Here is a 20718-nt window from a genome sequence, read left to right as displayed (position 1 = left end):
CAACCCCCCCCCCCCCCCCCCGCTCGTGCATACCGCTCCTGTTTTCCCCTTGCCATTGGATCCCTGGCCGCGTTGGGAGGCCGCTTTGAGCCAAGAGTCGATGCGAGATGGTCTCAGCTGATAGCTGTTGGTCGCCACGAATCACTCACTAGGCGGCAAACCTTGAGCACATGCTCTGCAACTAGCATCTGCTAGCTCTGAGAGGCTGCTGTCTTGGCACGTCTTGTTTCCGGCCATTGCGGGGAAAAGAGGGGCTCAAAGGGCAAAAGGCTGAGAGATGAGGTTGCTTGCTTTTTGCGATAGGGAAACGAAAAAAGGGACCACTGTCAGACGTTGTGAATGATGATGGATCAAATGCTTATTACAGCAGCTGCCGCCCCTTGGCACCATGGCTTGAAGCTAAACGTCGGGGTCCGGATGAGGCCTAGACCTGGGCTGGGGTATGACATGGACCATCTTTGCTTTCATGACTATTGGCGGATGAAACAGTAGGATTCTGGTTCTGACCGCGTATTCCGTGGTGAAGCCAGCCGGTGTGTTGCGATTGTGTGCGAGTCGGTACTCGTACAAGAATGGCCAAGATACGGATACAGTAGCAGAAATACGACGGCACAGAACGGCAAGGCAACACTGACGGGGCGCATCCACGTAAGAAGTCGGGCGGGCTGAAGATTTTTTCTTCTTCTTCCTTGTCTTTTGCTTCGTCCCTATCTTTTCCGTATTCCTTGCTAGAATGACGGTGACTCATCAGCTTACTGGGCGTGATGCAGCACCAATTCATTCCGGATGTCGGGGAGCTTCAGTTTGATTGCTGAGTGACTTGATAAATAAGCATTTTGCTTGGGCGTTTTGCTTGCCGCAGCCATGCAGTTTGACTCGCGCCTTGCTTACGAGGATGGTGGCCAAGTTGAAGTAACCATATCTCTTTGGCGCCGGCTAGTACGAGTGTGGACTCGACTCGTCGTGTTTGTTCTAGCAGTAGCATAGCCCTACCTTTTTTTTTCTTTTCTTTTGCCTTGGCTCGACTCGGGATGCGGAGAGTTGCACTGGGTTCCAGTATGTTGACTCGCTCGGGGCATTGCAAGGCTCCATGCCTCGGGGACTGCGACGACTGCGACGCTGCCGTGCCATGCGGTGTGATGGCAATTTTCGGCTGTGGAGATGACGACGGAATACGAATCGGAGATACGTACATGCAATCAATCTGTGCAGAATGAACGAGATCAAATTCAAGGGTCGGGATTGCCAGGACAATCCTTGAGTAATCCTTGGCGTTCTCTCTCCGGCAGAAGGACACAACAGTTGATGGTGACGAGCTTTGGAGCCTCGGCTACTGTAGGGCAATCGCATCATCCAATGCGCCGATCGCAGGTGGTGCCACGGGAGGGGAGATACGGGGGAGAAGAAAAAAAAAAGAGAGAGAAAAGGCAGCAAACTGGGTCACACGACGAGGCTCGTCCCAGCCCTGCCCGCCCCACCGAGTCTCCCGATTGCCTGTCGATGGTTCGTGATGGCGTTGAGGCAGCGAGTTAGCACCAAACCTAGTACTTGTAGAGCCACTTTGACAAGCCAGTTGGGCAGTAGAGCAGTAGAAGAGTACCCCCGCCGCAAGTCCACATCAACCCAATGCCACGGTGCCCGGGTACTCCGCAGCCACGTATCGCGCTATCCAACGGTTTGCCTGCCTTCCAACCTTGGGGCCTTCAGCGGTCCAATCTGCCCGCTTCCGTCCAGATCCAACATTCAACTGCCCCTCCGGCGCGCTTCAGCGGGGCTCCGTGCCCTTGAGCCCTGTGGCTGGCCCCCCAAACGGCCATTTTTTTTTGCTGCCTGACCTGACCTTGCCTGGCCTGATCTTGGACCTCTCGTGATTGATCAATTTTCCCTTTGCATGCTCCCCCCCGTTTTGTGATTGCCGGCCGTACTATTGGATTGGGCGCTGGCATTGGCATTGGCATTGGCATTGTCGGGGATCCTGCATCTGCCATCCGAAGCGCAACCATTGCCCTTGCCCTTGTCTTTGGCCCTGGCTCGTGTGGCTCGCGTGTGTTACACGCAGCCCATCATGATGTCGTCGCAGCCGCCACCGGCTGTGAGAGCGTCTCTCGCCACAGCTTCTACTTCTGTCCCTGTCTCTGCTTCTGCTTCTGCTTCTGCTTCTGCTTCTGCTTCCTCTGCCTCGCCTCAACTGTCGTCTTCTCCTCATTCATCCGCCAGCACCAGCGATACCGTCACCTGCGCTGCCTTTCCCGCCTCTTCTGCAGCTGCACCACCCGCGAACTACAGCCATGACCCCTCGCCAGCCGTCCAACAGCCACTTCTAAACGGTAAGTTGGCGCATAGCCTCGTCTTTTATACCAACATCCAACATCATCAACAACAACATCAAGCCGTCAAGCCACCCTGTTTCACCTCCTGTCTGTCTTGCCCACAGCCGTGGAGCCTCGCATTCCTGATCCTGAACTGCTCATCCCAATCCTAATCCCAATCCCAATCCCACACCTGATCCTTCCTTGACGCCTCTTTCCACGCGGCTGTTTCTCTTCTTTTGCCCTGCTCTTGTGTGCTTTTAAGCTTTAGTGTTTCCAAGCCACCATTCGTTGCGCCGCTGCTTAGTCCGACATGTCAATGTGGCACGTTGTGCGAGCTCCTCCCCTCCCGAGACATTGCATCAGCTGGTACTCAGTGGGACAAGGATTCACTGATGTGCTGGTATGATGAAATGGTTGCGCTCCTCTTCACTGCCGGTGCCTGAGGTACCTGGGAGACATCAACATGAACCCTGATTCCTGATTCCTCCAATCTCTTCCTGTTGTCCTCACCCTTGTTTTTAAATCTCCTTGCTTCCTCGGTTAAGCTGTCACGCTTGTCTCCGTTCCCTCTCCCCCTCCTGGCTCTCTTTAGTTTTGCACACCCGCTCTCTCTTACACATTCGCTTTATTCTCTATATACTCTTTCCCTGCTAGTTTGGCAGCATCATTCTCCTTCCTTTGCTCTCAGGTCGGAGCTGAGACAACAGTTGAAGCCACGCCGCCTGACGCCACACTGGCTCGTTGGGTAGTGAAGGTTAGTACCGTCAGCTTCAGCCGTAGCCAAATGTTCAAGCTTAGTTTGCTTGTATTGTTTGTTATTATTGCTGCTTCCCAGTCAGCTCATCTCACCACATTGCCTTATCTCTCCAAACTTTTTTTTTCAACTACTACCTCTAGTTTCATGGTTCATTACCAGTTTTGGCACTCAGCACTAGTTGCATAGTCATTATAGCTTATATCCATTTTCATCTACACCGCCTCCGCCTCAACCCTTGCCCTCCTTGTTGGCTTGGATAAATATCATTAACAAGGTGCTGACGTCTTATTGCCCGATCTCTTAGACACTATAGATCTCACTGCCGATACTAGTCTCGGTCATCGGCATCCGCCGTCTTCTTTAGAAGACCACACCACCTCTTCCTTACAGGCTTTCTCAGTTCCAGAGGCCATCTCTTCGGCTGCAGACCCTGACACGGCCATGATCTTCTCAGACTTTTACAAAGGGTCACGGTCCCCTTTGTCTAGACTCCGCCAACAAAGTCCCCAGTCACGAAATCCAGCAAACTCACCTCCTTGGCTTGCTCCCGAATATGAAGACCTCCTTAGCAAAGATAAGTACAGGCAAAAGGATGCCATCAAACGATACTTGACCGCCAAAGTCAAGACCAATTGGGGATTTCAGTGGGCACCCACCCGCAAGCCTGAAGAGAAAACCGCCGAGAAGCCATCGGATTCAGATGAACCAAGAAACTCCACCACAAAAGATTCGGAACCCGAAGCAAGCAGGGTCGATTCAGCCAAAGATATGCGTGATCGGACCTCTGAAGATGCTGGCTACGCCGTTGATAGCAGCGATTTGGGCGAGGATCCTTCAGACCATGAAGACATCGACGCTGAAAACGACGACGACACGGATTCAGTCTACAGCATTGTATCAGAGGATGCTGTCAACTACCGTCCCCGTATGGAATGGTACTCTGACCTGTCCGACGACGAGGCTGCCATTACTTCTCTAGACAAACTTGAGGTCACCGACAATGTCACCAAGACTTCCATCCTAGAGAAGCGAGCTCTACGCCGGAGAGCTGCTAGGGATGAAATGACTTGGAATGAGGGGCTGGCATGTTTCGAGGCACGGCGAAACGCTTGGACTGGTGCTAAGACCGTTCGTGTGCGGAGTAAACCAGTCTCTTCACCACCTGTGTCTCCTCGTTCTCCCCGGCGCTTTTTCTTCCGACGCTCCATCTCAGGATCTCCACCTTCGGCTGCTTCGATCGATCCGAATCCGCTTGGAAATAGCCCTACAGGCACGGTATCCGACATCTCATCAATGGCCAAGGACGAGAAGGACCTCAAAAAGCAAGGCTCCAGAGACTCTGACCGCACCTCCGACCGCTTGCTACCAGTTGAGACGCTGCTCCCTATCCCATACCCAATCCTGCCTCCCACCAATTCTTTCCGAGCTTCCATTACTCCTTCGCTTTATCTTAGCCTCTACGACAAGGTCATTCTTAACAATTTACAACCCTCATGCCCGATCAACCTGCAAGACATGATACGCTCCTGCGTGACAGGATGGAAACGCGACGGTGAATGGCCCCCAAAGCCATCAGCTCCCGAACCCATTGTCGTTACCATGCGGCGTAAGAAGGCTAAGAAGGCATCTACAACCACGGGGGGCTCAATCGGCATCACTGCGCGGAGAATGAGTTTTGGGTTACTTGGCCGCGATAAGGACGACGAGTATCACGCCGGCATGGGCATTCGCAAAAGCCTTCAGAAAGTGCTTGGTTTGGGGGCACAACCAGAAGGCCAAAACCATTGATCACCACGTTTCGAAGTACATAATAAGCCCGGCGACGTGGGCTTGACGGGGAGACAGCGACTTTGACTTACCATATAATGGCCTAAAACATGACACGATGTGGTGGGAGGCAGTGGTGTCTTGCGAAACTGGAAATTGCCATTTTTGGTCTTGTGCCTGGGGGGCGCTTTTTGTTTATGATATACAGACCACTGGATTCGTGAGGTCTGTGCTATATACCCATTCAAGCGTATAGGTTTTGGCGAAGAAAAGGGATTGGATGACCACCGCCGCTGAGGGGTTTTTTTTTTTCATACTCTTGGATTTTTTTTTTCATGATGAATGAGTATTCTTCCACACTTGGATTCAAATGAGCGGCGATTCTACTGAAATCTCAAAAACGGATGGGAAGGTGATGAAGTGGGTGTGTGGGTTTGCGTTTTCCCTGGGTCGATGGAACATTTGGTATGGCGCTTCAAATATCTCTTCTCAGCGTCTTTTCTTTCCTGCGGTTCAACATTATAGCTATGTGAATAATATATCTATATATATCTATATATACATACATATATATTGTATCTCTACTCTGATTCATGCACAAATAACTTGGCATGGGGATTCTTCAGCAAGCTTGCTACTGCGGCGACCAAATCATCCAATAACTCTCTGGCGAATCCTCCCCAGCTTTCAAAAGTTACAATTTCCAATGTCAGCTTGTTGCTGTTGTCGTGAACGAATGCTTGAATCTTCCACTCGCGCAAAGGCTCTTCGTGTGGATAAACTGTTTCCAGGCGACCGCTCCCAGCAGCAGCAAACGCTAGATTCTCGACGTGTTCGACGTCCTGATGGACGACGGAGTCGAACCACAGGTCGGAAGCCTTGGGACCGTCGGGACGCAGCCAATTGGTGCCGCACAGGGTGGCTATCTCGCTGAGGCTGATGCCCTCGTGGGCGGAGCTGGCAATGTGTTGGTGCTGCACGGCGGAGAGGACCTGCAGAGCGGTGCATCCCGGCGGGAAGCGCACGCGGACGGGGATGTATTGCCAGCAGGGGCCTGTGATTGCGTTGGCTGGGCCGTGCGAAAAGTCGATGTTGCGGCCGCTGACGACTTCGCCGAACGTGACGTCGCGCAGGGAGAGGCGGCGGGCGAGACACAGGGCCCACGCGGCCGTGGGGAGAGAGGCCACGGTGATGTCGCGCAGGCGCGAGGAGATGTCGACGGTGTGCTGGATGGCGAAGTGGTTTCGCTGCTGGACGGGGATGTCCGGCTTGAGGACGGTCAGGGATGAGCCCGAAAGGAGGTCTGTCCAGTAAGGAATGCTTTCGGGAAGATTACGGCCGAGGACGTGATGCACATAGGCGGAGAACGGCACCGTTTCTTGAACTGGCTGGTCTTGGTACAAGCTGGAGAGCTGCTGGAGCATGATGGGGAGGCAAATCTCGTCGTATTGGGCGTGCGAGAGGCGGAAGACGAGGCATGACTGGCCGGTGGTTGACTCAACGAGGAACCACTTCACGAAGCTTGACCCGAGGGGCATTCTCGTCATGGCATCTAGGCGACACAGCTGTTTCGCAAATACCTCGACGTCGCCATCGATGGCGTGTTCGACAAACGATGGCACGAGCTCTTCTAGGACGACGGCGTAGCCTTCCTCTTGGTGCTTTGTGAAGACAGTGCGTAGTATCTCGTTGCGGGCGACGAGTTGGTTGCAGCTCTCCACCATCTTTTCCTTATCGATGGCCTTGTCGAAATACACGATTTCATATCGCGCCGAGAAGCGTGGGAGCTGAGTCGTGCCCCTGACGGCAATCTGCTGCAGAGGACGTGTAGGAAGGACATTGTTTATGCGCCATGTTGAGTCGGCCAACTGAGGAGCGATGATATCGTTGACGAAACTTGACTTCTCACCCTCATCTTGTAGATTGAGTAGGGAGAATGGCTTTATTCCCTTATCCGGGGCGGTGGCCACGTCTGTGGACGATGTTGGCTTCTCGACTTCTTCCATGGCGCTGGCCATTTCGTACAAGGTCCTCTTCTGGAATATCTGGACCACGGTCAATTTGATTCCTTCAACCCGAGCCTCTGATACGAGCTTCATGGCGGCAATGGAATCACCGCCGAGAACGAAAAACCCGTCGTTCAGGCCAATGTCCTCCTCACTCATGCGCAGCACGCGGGCCCAGAGGCTGCGCAACTTGCGCTGTCTGCTGGAGCTGGCTGATATTCGACTCTTGGCTACTCCTACTTGGGTCGCTTGTGCGTTTCTTTCGTTATAGGAATCTATCAATTTGATGCGGACAGGCTTCTGAGTTGAGTCGTACTTGGCCAAACGTCCTGTTCTGTAGAATTTGCCCTGTGAGAGGGTCATAGAACTAGATACCGATTCAAGCCAGGTTGGCGGAGCGATTTCCGTCAAGCCGGATAGTCCTTCTGGGTGTTGAACAATTAGCTCGCCAACTGCAAACACCGGGACAAGAGTATTTGGATCATTGGAATCCGTGATATAGGCTGATTGAATACCAGCAAAGTCCTTGGCTGCTTCACCAATGTCTGCATTAAGCATTGTATCTCGAACCTCTTCAGCATCCGTGCTAGTCAAAGATGATTGAAGACCGCTTAGAGTAGATGAGCCTTGTTTGCACAACAGTACTGCAACCTGTTTAAACTGGTCCAAGGCCCTTTCCATCACGGGAACCGAGACAGTCTTGGAATCGAAACTAGCCATGACAAGGAATCCTCGCGGATCTATTGAACATACTAGCATGAGAGGGTAGGTGTTGAACTTGAGAGCCTCCTGAGCAGCTTCTGCATCTCCCGCTGGGACAAGGCAGCTCGCTGGGAGATGATCGGACTGAACAGGCTCATCATCCGCGCTTGGGTGTAGCACCAGGCCAGTCCGCAATTCGCATGCATCGTATGCGTCAAGGCTGAGTTTGCGTATATGTTGCAGGCCAAAATGCTCGTGGGGAATCTGATCCACCACCTGTTCTTGAATACTTTGCAAATAGTCCGAAACATGCACATCTCGGTCTATTTGAACACGCACGGGGACGGTTGTGATCATTGGCCCTTCAATCTCCTCGGACCCAACAACAGGTGCATTTCGACCAGTCAGCGTCTCTCCGAAGATGACATCTGTGCTATTGATATACTGAGACGCCACGAGAGCCCATGCTGCTCTGATGATCGTAGCGGTGGTAGCATTTGATGCTTTCCCGTCCTCTAGAGGAATGTATTGCTCCAGCAATGAATCGGCCTGGGGTTGATACCCCTGCCAAGGTAGAGGCGGAAATTGGGATGGATTGGCTCCTGAAAGCTGATCTCGCCAGTAATTTGCAGAGTTATCCATATCCATAGTGGACAGATATTTGATAAAGTGTTTGAACTGTGCTGGTCGTGATGAAGTCTGATCGCTATAGGCTTTGTTTACTCGATCGACAACCAGGGGCATAGACCAGCCATCGTATAATGCGTGATGAATGGTGAGCACGAAGCTGACCTTTCCTGTCGCGCCATCATCAATAACAGCATATCGGACAAGACTCTTGCCCAATTCCATTGAATCATCCCTATCATTAATAAGATACTCGTCGAGATTGGTACCTGAGAACATATTCAGCTTCTCTTTGATAACAACCTGTAGAAGGCCACGTCCGGGGATTTGCACAATTCTTGTGCGCAATATGGGACTATCTTGTTGTACGATATCAAAGGCTTCGATAAGCTTGTTAGCGGTGGCGACGTCCTTGAGCTCTACGACTCTCTGGGCGACATAAGCTTCCTTGACTTTGGCTGACAAGGCCATGAGGGCTTCCTGGAGAGGAGTGCATGGATATGCATCCTCTACGGCGCTGGCTTCAACGCCACAGAGAATGGACATCTCGCTCCGTGCGCTTTCTAGATCCCAATCTTTTTCTAACAGCGAAAATGGCGGGATCTCATCCAAAGAAGATTCTGACGCCTGAGTGGCTTTTGAAGCCATGCCACCTAGCGTTGGATTCATGAAAATACCGGCAACTGTCAAGGAGATGCCTTTCTCGCGAGCAGTGACAACGAGTCTCATGGCACGCAAAGAGTCGCCTCCCAAGGCAAAAAAGTTGCTCTGCCTGTATATATTTGCGTCTGATCCGAGGACTTTGATCCACGCTTGCTGCAACTTCTTCTCTGTTTCTGTTTCAGGGTCTTCTTCCTCTTGGGTTTCATTTGCTTGCATCCGGCTGAAAACATCTCGTGGAATGGCAGCTCCAATCCCACGTAGGTTTTTTCTGTCCGTTTTGCCAGACACCAACGAGGGCATATGCTGAAGAGTCACAAATGTCGCCGGGACCATATATCGTGGCACTCTGGCTCCCATAGCTCCATTGACCGCTGCTAATGCCGCTTTAAGGTCCGATGATGGTTCGACGATGGCCGGATCTACTCCAGAAGCGCCAGCAGAGATGGATTCCGAAAGAAATGCCACAAGCGAAGGAGCACCTCCATTTTCTGGCTTTATCACCTCTGCTGCGACTTTTACTCCGCTTGGTAAACAGGCCCGTAAGTGATGCTCAACTTCCGTGAGTTCTACTCGCTGGCCTCGAAGCTTTACTTGTTGATCTTTTCTACCCACAAACTCGATGGAGCCGGAGCCGTTGCTTTCGTATCGCACAAGATCGCCTGTTTTGTATAACCTGCCTGGTCTCCCGGGGAAGGCACCATAGCCAGAGACTAGCCATGAAGGGTCTTCAATAAAGACCTCTGCTGTTTTTTCCGGTTCATCGAGGTAGCCGACACCGACCACTGGGCCTTCGATGATGAGCTCTCCAACTGCCCCGACTGGCATGAGGATGTTGTGGTCATCAGGATCGACAATCCAGGTCACGCCGCCAACACCTTTGCCGATGCCCGTCGAGATGGTAACCGTATTGTTGATGGTACAGCCGACGGTACACTCAGATGGTCCATACGCAATAATTAAACTAGTGTGCTGGCTCCAAGCCGCGGCATCGCTCGCAGACACTGCCTCACCACCTAGGCCCAGAACATCGAGAGATGGGATAATGTCGGAATCCAAGACTCTGGCGACAGAAGGAGTCATGTGAACCATGTTGGCTTTACTCTGTCGAATGGCGCCGCTGAGATCGTTCATCCTACCTTCTTCCGATGGCACGCATATTTGCCCTCCAGCTGCCAGCGTACACAGCATGCAGTCGATGCTTACATCAAAGGCGTAAGAGGGGAAATCGAAACAGCGGGAAGTGGATTTGTAGCCAACGGCCTCTGCTCTGGGAACCGCACCGCTGGTATAATTGCAGTGGGTAATGACAACACCTTTTGGCTTGCCTGTGCTCCCAGAAGTGAAAATGATGTACATTGGCGTCTCTGCAGATACCTGCGGTAAGTCTTGCTTCAACTCGGACTCTTTGATTCCATCGAAATAGTCTCGAGATATGGCGAGAACTTGGCCTCCCTCTCTAGATATATCTTTGCCTAACCCGCTCTGAGCCACGGAAGTGATGACGAGGTTCGCCCCTGTTTGCTCGACTATTGTTTGTAGTCGTGCAACTGGCTGGCTCGGATCTGTGAGGGAGAATGTGGCACCGGCTTTCATGACTGCCAGGACGGCGACGACAGTCCACATTGACTTTTCAAAGCATAGCGGAATTCTGCTACCGGCTCCCGCATTCCTCTGCAGAATCTGCCTGGCAAGTTGTGATGAAAGGCTGTCTAGCTCTTGGTACGTCAAGCTTCCGTCCCATGACTCAACCGCAATTTTATCCGGCTGCTGTTGAGACTTTTCTGTTATGATTTCGTGCATGCAGCGCTGTAGATAGGAAGGCACATGCTGATTCCACGCCCACAGCTGTTCGAGGTCGACAGTGCTGGCGATGCCGTTCTCTCTGGTTGATACCCCATTTTGTTGCTCGGCCGTCGACTTCTTCAACTCTTCAGGGCTCGCACTCACGCCTATTGCGAGATTTGAAGGAGGTGGGAGCTTGGCTGAACTGGTATAGCCATTTCCATCTCCATCGATGGCCATTGCGGCTGATTTGTTGAGGCGTGAATAGACGATATCGTGGGGTTTACATCAATGGTGAAGGCAGAGCTCTGATCGTTTGGCGACGTAAGAAAAAGCGTGAATATTCGCTGCTCAAGCTTGGCTTCTAGCTTCGAGAGTCCTAGGACACAAGCACAAGCAAATGCCTCTCTTCGCCATCTAAATGCTATCACTTCCCGCCTCCGACGATGCCCGCGCCGCGCCGCCTCGGAGCTAAAGCAGGTGCACACATCATTCCCAGTCATTCAAGCCAATACTCGTACGAGTACATCGTTGCTGCACTCCTTCGGGTAAATCATCGTAGGTTGACTCCATCTCCATCTCCATTGATGTGACGGCAGCAGTTGCCCCAAGCTTCGACATTGCAGCGTGAAGCTTCGTGCAGATTCCAAAGTGAGGGGTGCGGCTATCGTTCTGCGCTTGACAAGGATCTTTGACCCCATTCAAGATGCAACGAGGGGGGTGGTTTTTTTTTTTTTTTTTTTTTTCTTGCAGAGAACTTGGTGGTACGTCGAAGGAACCTTTTTCGTTGTCGGGGCCTAACGGACGGATCAGATAAAAACGGGTGGGGGAGCTCCAGGATGCCAAGTGGAGCGCAATTAGCCCTGGGACGATCTGATAACTTTTTTCTCCATCTCGACAATTGATTGGTGTTTTGCGCCGAAGCTTGGGAGGAGAGTGGAGAGTTGGATGGAGGAGGGAAATTGTGCAGCCAAAGGTGGAGGAGGAGAGAAAAACTCGTACATGTATGTACCTGCGATGATGTATTTTGGCAATGTCGATGCGAATACGGAAGATGGGGTCGTTCACGATGCAAACACAAACACTACGGCCAACGAATTACGTACAGGCACATGCGCGGTATTTTGGCAGAACAAGGACAGAGAAACATTTCACTATTGCAATTGTACGGGGAATTGCTATGGAGGGCAAGGACGCAAGCATGAGACATTACTCGCCAACAAGAGAACACACACAGCTGTCTGCAACGGCAGATCCTGCTTCAGCAAAACGAATTGCGCAGTGCCAAGCAGCACTTGAGCAATTATACGTTAAAATCACCTCATCCTGCGGATACTATTATGCATATCAATTACTCGACTGGCAATAACCATACCAGCATCCTCTTTTGGTAAAGTACTCGTAGCGGCCTTCACATGCAAACATCGGCCATCGCAACTACTGTACTTGTACACACCCTTCCCCTGTCCGCGCACATGTACCGATACTTTGGCCATAGCGACGGCCGCTTTATGGAGATGAACTGGAGGATCTGATAAGAAAAATTTTCATATCCCTCCCACTTCTCTCCATTGTGCCGGCAAATGCAAGGGCCGATTTCGGTACTTCGTATACCTACCTATGTCTGTATGTCAACGGGGCACAGACGGTGGTTTCACCAGGCAAGTGGATCTTCCTGATGCCCTCCCATGATGAAATCTTATCAGATCATCTGATTACTGGATCTATGACTCCAGTCTTGATGCCGCGTAAACGCCGCAAGGGAACTTGGCCCTTGGTCTTGTTCTCGGCAATTCTCGGATGCCATGACAGCGGGAGAGGGCCTTGTCTCGAAAAGAGCGGGAGAGCCCAGCTTCTCCTAGAACTAGAGGTGCCTTTCAGCTTGGCGTATTGTTAGGTTAATATTGGTGATGGTATACTCGTACATGAGCTGCTAGGCTTTGTTTGGCGTCAAATAGCCGGATTTCCAGTGGGTCTAGAGGTGACAGACGGGCTGGACTTGGATCAACCAATTCATCAGTTCCTCGGTTACGTAGGTAGGAGAAGCGTCAATTAGCAGGTAGAAGGCTCGTTTTCTCTTCATTTCTGTATGCTGTATGTAGGCTGTGAAATCTTCGTGGAAGCTGTAATTATAGAGTTTCTCACTTACAAGCTGCCCATCAAGACTTCAGCTTGCCAACATGGACGCTCCAACACCAACAGCCATCCAGCCATATCCCGCGCCGCCTACCCAGAAGCTTTCTCTGCTCCACGGCCCATCTGATCCTCCTCTCGTCGACCTGACTCTCGGCGAGCTGCTCGAGCTCCAAACCTACCAATATGGCACCAAAGAGTGCCTCGTTATCCCGTGGACAGGCGCGCGATGGACATATCACGAACTCAACCAGCAGAGCTCGGCCTTGGCCCAATCTCTGCTCAACATGGGCATTGGCGTCGGTGACCGTGTCGGAATAATGGCTGGCAACTGCGAGCAATACGCCGCAGTTTTCTTCGCCGTCGCCAAGATCGGTGCCATCCTCGTCATCTTGAACAACACTTACACGGCGACCGAAGCAAAGTACGGCCTCACCTTTTCCGATTGCAAGGTCTTTTTTGTGACTCGTACAATTGGCCGGACGCACAACACGGCGCTGCTGCAGGATTTACACAATGAGGCCTCTCCCATCCAGGTTGTGATCCTGAGAGGAGACAGCGGCAAATACCCAACGTATGATGAGCTCGTCAAGGCCGGTTCTCGACAGAGCCACGAAAAGCTGTATAGAGCCATGAGCAAGGTCCTTCCTCACCAAGTTGTCAATCTGCAGTTTACAAGCGGCACAACGGGCTTACCAAAGGCAGCAATGTTGACACATCAGTATGTTTCAAGGCCTCCACTGCTCTCTACCATCTTTGTCTCGCCCATGCTGACTTTTCGCTTTCTGTAGTAATCTGGTCAACAATTCTCGATTCATCGGCGACAGAATGCGCTTGACGCATGCAGACGTCCTGTGCTGCCCGCCGCCGCTCTTCCACTGCTTCGGCCTTGTCCTCGGCCTCCTGGCCATTGTCACTCACGGCGGCAAGATTGTCTACCCAGCGGAGGTCTTCGACATCCCTTCCACACTCAGGGCCATTTCCGACGAAGAGTGCACTGCTATCCATGGAGTTCCCGCCATGTTTGATTCCTTGTTTCAGGCCGAGCCTCCAGCCAACTTCAAGTGCGACAAGCTCCGCACGGGCATCATTGCTGGCGCTCCGGTTCCGCGGTATTTGATGGAGCTTCTGGTCAACCGCTTTGGCATGACAGAGTTTACTAGCAGTTATGGTCTCACGGAAGCTTCACCCACATGCTTCAACGCATTCACAGATGATGCGATGACAAGGAGATTGACCACGGTTGGGACACTGATGCCGCATGCGCAGGCCAAGATTGTTGATCGCGACGGCAACATTGTGCCGATTGGCGCTCGAGGCGAGCTCTGCATCGCTGGGTATCAGCTTCAGGCTGGATACTGGAACAATTCAGAAAAGACGAACGAGACAATGGCTCGCGATGCGGCGGGAGTGCTGTGGCTACATACGGGTGATGAGGCCGTGTTTGACGAAGAGGGCTACTGCTCTATCACGGGAAGATTTAAAGACATCATTATCAGAGGTAAGATGAAGCAAAGGATTCCATGTCACAGCCCCCGATTCTAATGCTCGTCGTACACACAGGTGGCGAGAATATCTACCCCCTAGAAATCGAAGAACGCCTCGTGGCCCATCCTTCCATTTCCCGCGCCATCGTCGTCGGCCTCAAGAACAAGCACTACGGGGAGGTTGTCGGAGCGTTCGTGGAGCTGGGCGACAGCGGCAACAGGTTGACGGACCAGGAAGTCAGAGATTGGGTTCGCAAGACGCTGGGCAATCACAAAGCCCCGGCGCACGTGTTTTGGCTGGGCCAGGATGGCGTGCCTGCGGACGTGCCTCTGACAGGGAGCGGAAAGATTCGCAAGTTTGAGATGGCGAAGCTGGGAGATGAGATTTTGAGTAAGATGGCCAAGACTTCAAAGTTGTAGAAAAGTGGTATAGAGTACGTGTATATAGATGGAGAACATGATTTAAAATAGAGAGAGCTTCTGTGTTCTTTGCTTGGCAAAGCAAAGACGTCGATGACTTTTATTGTGCATGAATATGTATGTATAGGTATATAACTGAGCTTTTCGTAGACGAGTGACATCTCAAACTGCATGTAATCTTATGAAACTCTATCCTAAAGACTCGCTCAAACCCTCTTCATCGTGGACCTACAGCTTCGGAACCAGCCCAATCCTCATGCCGCCAACTGCCTTCTCATTATCGCCCAACGGACAAAGCTGGAAGAAGCGATCTCTGTGGCAGCGCACAAAAGCACTGCGCTTATGCGGCAGGTCGACAAACTTGTCAAGGCCAAAGCCGTGGATGAGATCGTACATGACGACTGTTGAGTTGCTGTCCTTGGGCTCGCCCACGACATACATGGTTCGAGGATCGTCCAGATAGAGGTAATGCATCAGACTGCTCCACCACGCCGATACTCTGTGCGGGCCGCGGAAACGGACGTCGCCAACGAGGGAGTGGCGGCCACGATCAAAGTCCCCGGCGTCGTAGTAGCTTCCGAGGCGATCCTCCTATGCAATTGAATCCAGTTAGTATCTTGCTTCGGGGCTGTACTCTAGGTTGAGCTGTGATGGTCTTTGTCTTTCTTACCTTGGCCCAGTAAATCTCAAAGTATGCAAAGTAGGCGTCGTTCCACTTGGCCAGAACAGCAACTTGGTGCGGATCAACGTGCATCTTTCGTAGATACTCTCGGTGTTGCTCCAAGGTTCCCGTCTCATTCCAACCCTGCGACACACGAGGATCATTCTGCCACTCATGGAAGAGCCTCAAATGCTCAGCATCTTGCCAATCTAGCGACACCATCGAAAACGTCTCTTGCAGATGGGGGATCCATCGGCTATAGATGACGGCGCCAGGAGCTGGCTTGGCAGGGCGGATCGGATGCCACGTTTGCTGGCGTCGGTCAGGATCTTGAGGATCGCCGGCCGAAACTATCGTCATTGTATGCTGGAGAGGCGTGAGGGGATACGAGTTCAACGGGTTGGACGAGGGCAGAGCCGATGGAGATTCCTCGGGGCACCAAACAGGTCGAGGGCCGAAAGGAGACCCAGCGCCCTGCCAGAACGTTGATCGCAATGCCACGACAACGATACTATCTGTCGTTGTGGATGGCCCTGGCTGCTCCTGAGGACGGAGCGGGTGGTCAATGGCGAGAGCAACGTCCTTCAGTTGCTGCCCCAAGACAATGGCGTTTGCGCCCGTGAGCTCGAGTCTCAGTGTTTCTGTAGAAGGCCGCGTGGTGAACAATACATAGAGTATCAGCCACGCCTGCGCCAAAGTAGGACGCTCTGTAAGAGTATCCCAGGACACGGTTGCGCATGGTGACCGTCTGGCGCGTGCCCAGGCGCTGTTATTTGACTGCGGCGGCAGCTCGCTTGATTTGAGGTCAATTGGCTCAGTAAAGACGGCGTGGGCAGCGTGAAGCTCTACGGGAGGCTTCTTTCCGGAAGAGGCGTTGGGCTTGATGTTGAGACGATAGTGTTCAACATTGTTGTCTGCGGTTGGCTCGGCCGAGGCTTTTTGGATGGTGTATTCGGTGTGATAGGGATGAGGAAGCTTGATCACAGTTTGATCGGGGGGTATTGATGAGAGAGAAACAGCAGCCATTGCGGCTTTGGTTTATGGTACAGCAAGGAAGAACAATAGGATCGATTGTAATAGGACGCCGTGTAAGTCGGCTATCCAAAGCTAGGATGAAAGGTGTAGTGACAAATAGGTGTCAAAAGGGAAGAAATCAGATAAAAAATAGAATAAAGCAAAAAAATACCTAAATACTACAAATACAACACAGCGACTATAGGAAAAGCTTCACCCGCAAAGAGCTGGCTGCTTGCCAAGCTGCCTCGGCCGACAGACTTCCAATGAGACGAAGGGGGCCTTGATGCCCGCACCTTTCCGCCTCATAGTTACTCGGTCCATGCGCATAATTTACCCAGCCCTAGCATGTGTATGCCTACATGGAGACAGCTGAAGTCATGAGCAAACGAACGACCTCGGGAGCCATACAGTAAGTACAGTAGGTGATGCTCGGATGTACTTTGTCTTGCCGTGAGCGACGAAAGGATCGACGGGTGATCACCACGCAGCGAGAATGCACCAACCAGTACTCGCATGCTAAGTCTAGGCTCGTACGAGCTGGAGAAATACATTCCATGGCAGTACGAGTACAGGTACAGAGACAAAGCTGGGAAAATAGGCAGGCTGGACCAAAACTCCAACTTGGACTATCCTGGACTATCCAAGACTTGCCCTCACACACCCCCTCCCCTGCCATCCCTCCCAGTCCCACGTTTGTTTGTGCTTGTACAGTACATCCAGTGTCCAGAATAGGCAGAAAAAGCGACGAGTCAACCAGCTTTAGCCCAGCCGAGTCCATCCGCCGAAGGATAGGCGATGCAACCCTGCTGGGTCGGGGCTAGATCAGTGGATCTAATCAATCAGTGGGAGATAATCTGCTCAGGCTTCATGTTCCCACCTGCAGAGTTTTTTTCTTCTCCGCCTCTCGCTCGCATGCTCCATATTCGGCAATTCCTTGGCTTCCCCCCCAAAACTATTCACTATTCTTCGTAATAATTCGGTTCCTCGTCCTTTTTGTGCCTGGAGCCGTTTCTGGGTCGTTTGGCTCGAGTGGCGTCCCCGATCCTTGTGCTTTGGGCGGATCAGATAACTTTATTGGAGTTTGGCCGGTTGTCGGAGCGGCTAAACGCATCCACGCGTTGGGACATGCATGATCTGATAATTCGAGTCGTTTCCCTTACTGGGAGAATCTCCACCAACCATGGCGTATTCTCGATTCTGGCACTAGCCTAGGAAGTCGCTGAATACGCAAGTTGATCATCGTCGGCGATTTTGCCCTATCCGTGAAGCACCACAAATGCCGAGTATCCGTTTCGAGAACATGAAATACAGCATCGATTGAACGAGGTCTAAACATGCGGCTCAATCTTCGGAAACAATGACAGCAACGACATGTTATCCTCCGTTCGTATTGCTATAAAGGATATTACAACTTCAAACCCACTTCTAGGATGGATGGTGACTGGGAATAGTGGCACCAGAAAAAGAAAAGACGGGGCTCCATTTCTTGAGACTGGATCGGTGTCACCCGTTTGAGATAACAATCGAGGGCAACAAAAATCTTTTACGGCACAGAAACGATGGGTCTCTGCTTGCCAGTGCGGCAACACAAGCGGCAGCCTGAATAGAGAAAGGATGGAACCCTGCCCCAGTTGCGAAATAGCAGCACAAGGTCCATCATCCACGCGGCAAAAAGTGCCGACCAGCCTCTTGTTCAGTATGGACGTTGGTCGTGCAAAAACTTGATGAACGAGTACGAGTAGTTCTTACATTGAAACTTGGCCTAACCGCCACATTCCGAGTCGTCTTGCACACAAACTAACAGCACTAAGAGGATGGATGTTGGAGCTATGTGCTTCGATCCCCGGCCGAGATGGAGACTGATGGAGTGCTGGCGGCCGCATATCCTTCACGTCCTGGCCTTTTATTGGCCTTTTCATGTTCCCAACGAAGATTGAAATCCGAATCGTCAAGAAAGTGATCCATATCAAGTGTACTTTAGGCGTGAAACAATGGATTGATTGGGTCGGTGTAGTGACGACTAGTGCCGCATGCAACTATCCTCGAACCCTGTCTACACCTCTTCGTCATCCATGTCAGCGGCAAAATCTAGAACTCGCCAGCATTCTTTCTTGTGTTACCTCGAGGGCAATAAGTAGTGGCGTTCATCCGGCTGATGGTCGGGATCATCGATTGTTGAGTTGAGCTCTGAAGCTGCAAGATTACGGATCCAGTAAGTAAAGCCCCTTCTTGGCTGTGGTCAATATAAACCACAAAGACGGCCTTGAAGCGGTTCGACTTCTAGAAACAGGTGGCTAACATTGTCTTCCAAAGTCATGGCCGTCGAAAAAGCCCCCGAGCGCGACAACGTTGACGGCGGCGAATCTGGGAAAAGCCATCTGGACGTCAATGTCGGCGGCCCTCAAGACTCCGACCAGGATGACGGCCCCGATTCCAAGGCGCAGGCCGGTGTGCAGAACATCGAGGCCATCACCTCCGTCTGGACCAAGAGCGCGCTCTACACTGCCTTTGTCATGATCTGGGTGATTTACTTTGTCGACAGCATGCAGCAAGGCACCACGGGAAACCTGACGCCCTGGGTCACCTCCGCCTTTCAGCAGCACTCCCTTACGCCGACTGTCAGCGTCATGAGCAGCATCATAGGAGGCGTCTTCAAGTTGACCTTGGCCAAGGTGCTCGACATCTTTGGCCGTCCCCAGGGCTACATTCTCTCCATCGCGTTTACAACACTTGGCTTGATCATGATGGCTGGCTGCAACAACGTTGAGACCTACGCCGCCGCACAGGTATTCTATTGGGTTGGCTACAACGGCTTGGACTATTCGCTTTCCGTCTTCCTCGCAGATACAACATCTCTGCGCAATCGGTCAGTTGGGCAACGTGCCCCATGCATCATAAATCTGGAACAAGGCTAACAGAAACATCTTTACAGAGGCCTCATCTTCGCCTATAGTAGTTCGCCCTACATCATCACCACATGGATCTCCGGCCCCATCTCCGATGCCTTTTTGAAAGGACCCGGTTTCCGATGGGGGTTTGGTAGCTTCGCCATCATCACTCCGGTCATCACCCTGCCGCTCTTCTTCCTCTTCATGCACTACAACAAGAAGGCGAAGCAGCTCGGCGTGATCCGCCCGCGAGAAAGCAAGGGAACTTTTGTACAATCTTTGCTCCACTACGGTCGAGAGTTTGATATCATCGGACTGCTTATTCTGTCCGGAGGACTGGCCATGTTCCTCCTCCCGTTCAACATCTACTCCTACCAATCGAATGGATGGAAATCGTCTCTCATCATCGGCCTCTTGGTTGGAGGATTCGTCGCTCTCGTCGTCTTCGCCATTTGGGAACGATTCTTTGCGGCCGTTACGTTTATCCCTTACTCCCTTCTCACGGACCGCACCGTCATTGGCGCCAATATCCTCGCTGCCTCTGTCTTCGTCAGCTTCTATATTTGGGACAGCTATTTCCGCAGCTTCCTCCAGGTTGTCAACGGTCTTGATGTCACCGAGTCCAGCTATGTTGCCAACATCTATAGCATAGGGTATGGGACGAGAACCCATCTCTTCCATGGGTGATTGTATCGCTAACAAGGCAATAGTTCCTGCTTGTGGGCCATCTTGGTTGGCCTTGTCATTCGTTACACTGGAAAGTTCAAGCCCATCTGCCTCTTCTTTGGAGTCCCCGTCACCATTCTCGGCGTTGGCTTGATGATTCACTTCCGTCAGCCCGATGTTAACATAGGTGAGACTACAGCCACCCCCCTAATCAACATCTCAACCGTACCTCATGCTAATAATTCTCCCCTAATATCAGGATACGTTATCATGTGCCAGATCTTCATTGCCTTTGCTGGTGGCACCATTGTTATCTGTGAGCAGACCGCCGTCATGGCAGCGACCTCTCACCAATATGTCGCGGTTGTTCTGGCTGTAGAGGCAATGGCATCGTCTATTGGTGGTGCCGTTGGATCTACCGTCGCCGCTGCGGTGTGGCAGGCCGTTTTCCCTAAGAAATTGGGACAATATCTTCCCGAGTCTGCGCAAGGAAATCTCACAGACATCTACGGAAGTCTTGATGTGCAACTGTCGTACCCGATGGGATCTCCCGAGCGTATCGCTATTCAGCAGGCCTATGGTGATAGCCAGAAGATGATGCTGATTGCTGCCACTGCCGTGCTATCATTGGCTGTCGTTGGCACGGCAATGTGGAGGAACATTGATGTGAGACAGCACAAGCAGGTCAAGGGAACCGTCTTTTAAGCGTTGGTTATGACTGAAAAAAAGGGGGGGTGATGGGATTGGATATCTCACCATGTTATATGCGAATCGTCTTACTCACATCTATGCCTATAGTTGCCTATTGGGGGTAATTGTATAGATTTACA

The 20718-nt window shown here is 51.9% G+C and overlaps 5 protein-coding genes across 5 annotated transcripts; 3 read left to right on the top strand and 2 right to left on the bottom strand.

Moving 5' to 3' along the window:
- Nucleotides 1-2065: 2065 nt before the first annotated feature.
- Triagg1_10260 (uncharacterized protein) lies at nucleotides 2066-4857 on the top strand (the record flags this gene model as incomplete). The annotated part of the gene is made up of 2 exons (XM_062894312.1): nucleotides 2066-2327; nucleotides 3374-4857. The coding sequence occupies 2 exons, from the start codon at nucleotides 2066-2068 to the stop codon at nucleotides 4855-4857; spliced, it is 1746 nt and encodes a 581-aa protein (XP_062750827.1).
- Nucleotides 4858-5417: 560 nt separating this feature from the next.
- Nucleotides 5418-10856, bottom strand: Triagg1_10259 (uncharacterized protein; the record flags this gene model as incomplete). Its single annotated transcript, XM_062894311.1, has 1 exon — nucleotides 5418-10856. One exon carries the CDS (start codon nucleotides 10854-10856, stop codon nucleotides 5418-5420), a length of 5439 nt encoding a protein of 1812 aa, XP_062750826.1.
- A 1940-nt stretch (nucleotides 10857-12796) lies between these two features.
- Triagg1_10258 (uncharacterized protein) lies at nucleotides 12797-14656 on the top strand (the record flags this gene model as incomplete). The annotated part of the gene is made up of 3 exons (XM_062894310.1): nucleotides 12797-13470; nucleotides 13541-14250; nucleotides 14313-14656. 3 exons carry the CDS (start codon nucleotides 12797-12799, stop codon nucleotides 14654-14656), a joined length of 1728 nt encoding a protein of 575 aa, XP_062750825.1.
- Nucleotides 14657-14884: 228 nt separating this feature from the next.
- Triagg1_10257 (uncharacterized protein) lies at nucleotides 14885-16343 on the bottom strand (the record flags this gene model as incomplete). The annotated part of the gene is made up of 2 exons (XM_062894309.1): nucleotides 14885-15247; nucleotides 15327-16343. The coding sequence occupies 2 exons, from the start codon at nucleotides 16341-16343 to the stop codon at nucleotides 14885-14887; spliced, it is 1380 nt and encodes a 459-aa protein (XP_062750824.1).
- A 2306-nt stretch (nucleotides 16344-18649) lies between these two features.
- On the top strand, nucleotides 18650-20593 carry Triagg1_10256 (uncharacterized protein; the record flags this gene model as incomplete). Its single annotated transcript, XM_062894307.1, has 3 exons — nucleotides 18650-19200; nucleotides 19267-19875; nucleotides 19933-20593. 3 exons carry the CDS (start codon nucleotides 18650-18652, stop codon nucleotides 20591-20593), a joined length of 1821 nt encoding a protein of 606 aa, XP_062750823.1.
- Nucleotides 20594-20718: the final 125 nt, after the last annotated feature.

This window comes from Trichoderma aggressivum (genome assembly GCF_033847375.1).
Source record: "Trichoderma aggressivum f. europaeum strain CBS 100526 chromosome Unknown scaffold_068, whole genome shotgun sequence".
NCBI classification, from domain to species: domain Eukaryota; kingdom Fungi; phylum Ascomycota; class Sordariomycetes; order Hypocreales; family Hypocreaceae; genus Trichoderma; species Trichoderma aggressivum.
Note: the sequence above shows the minus strand (reverse complement) of the source record. Positions and strands in the feature narration are given on the sequence as shown.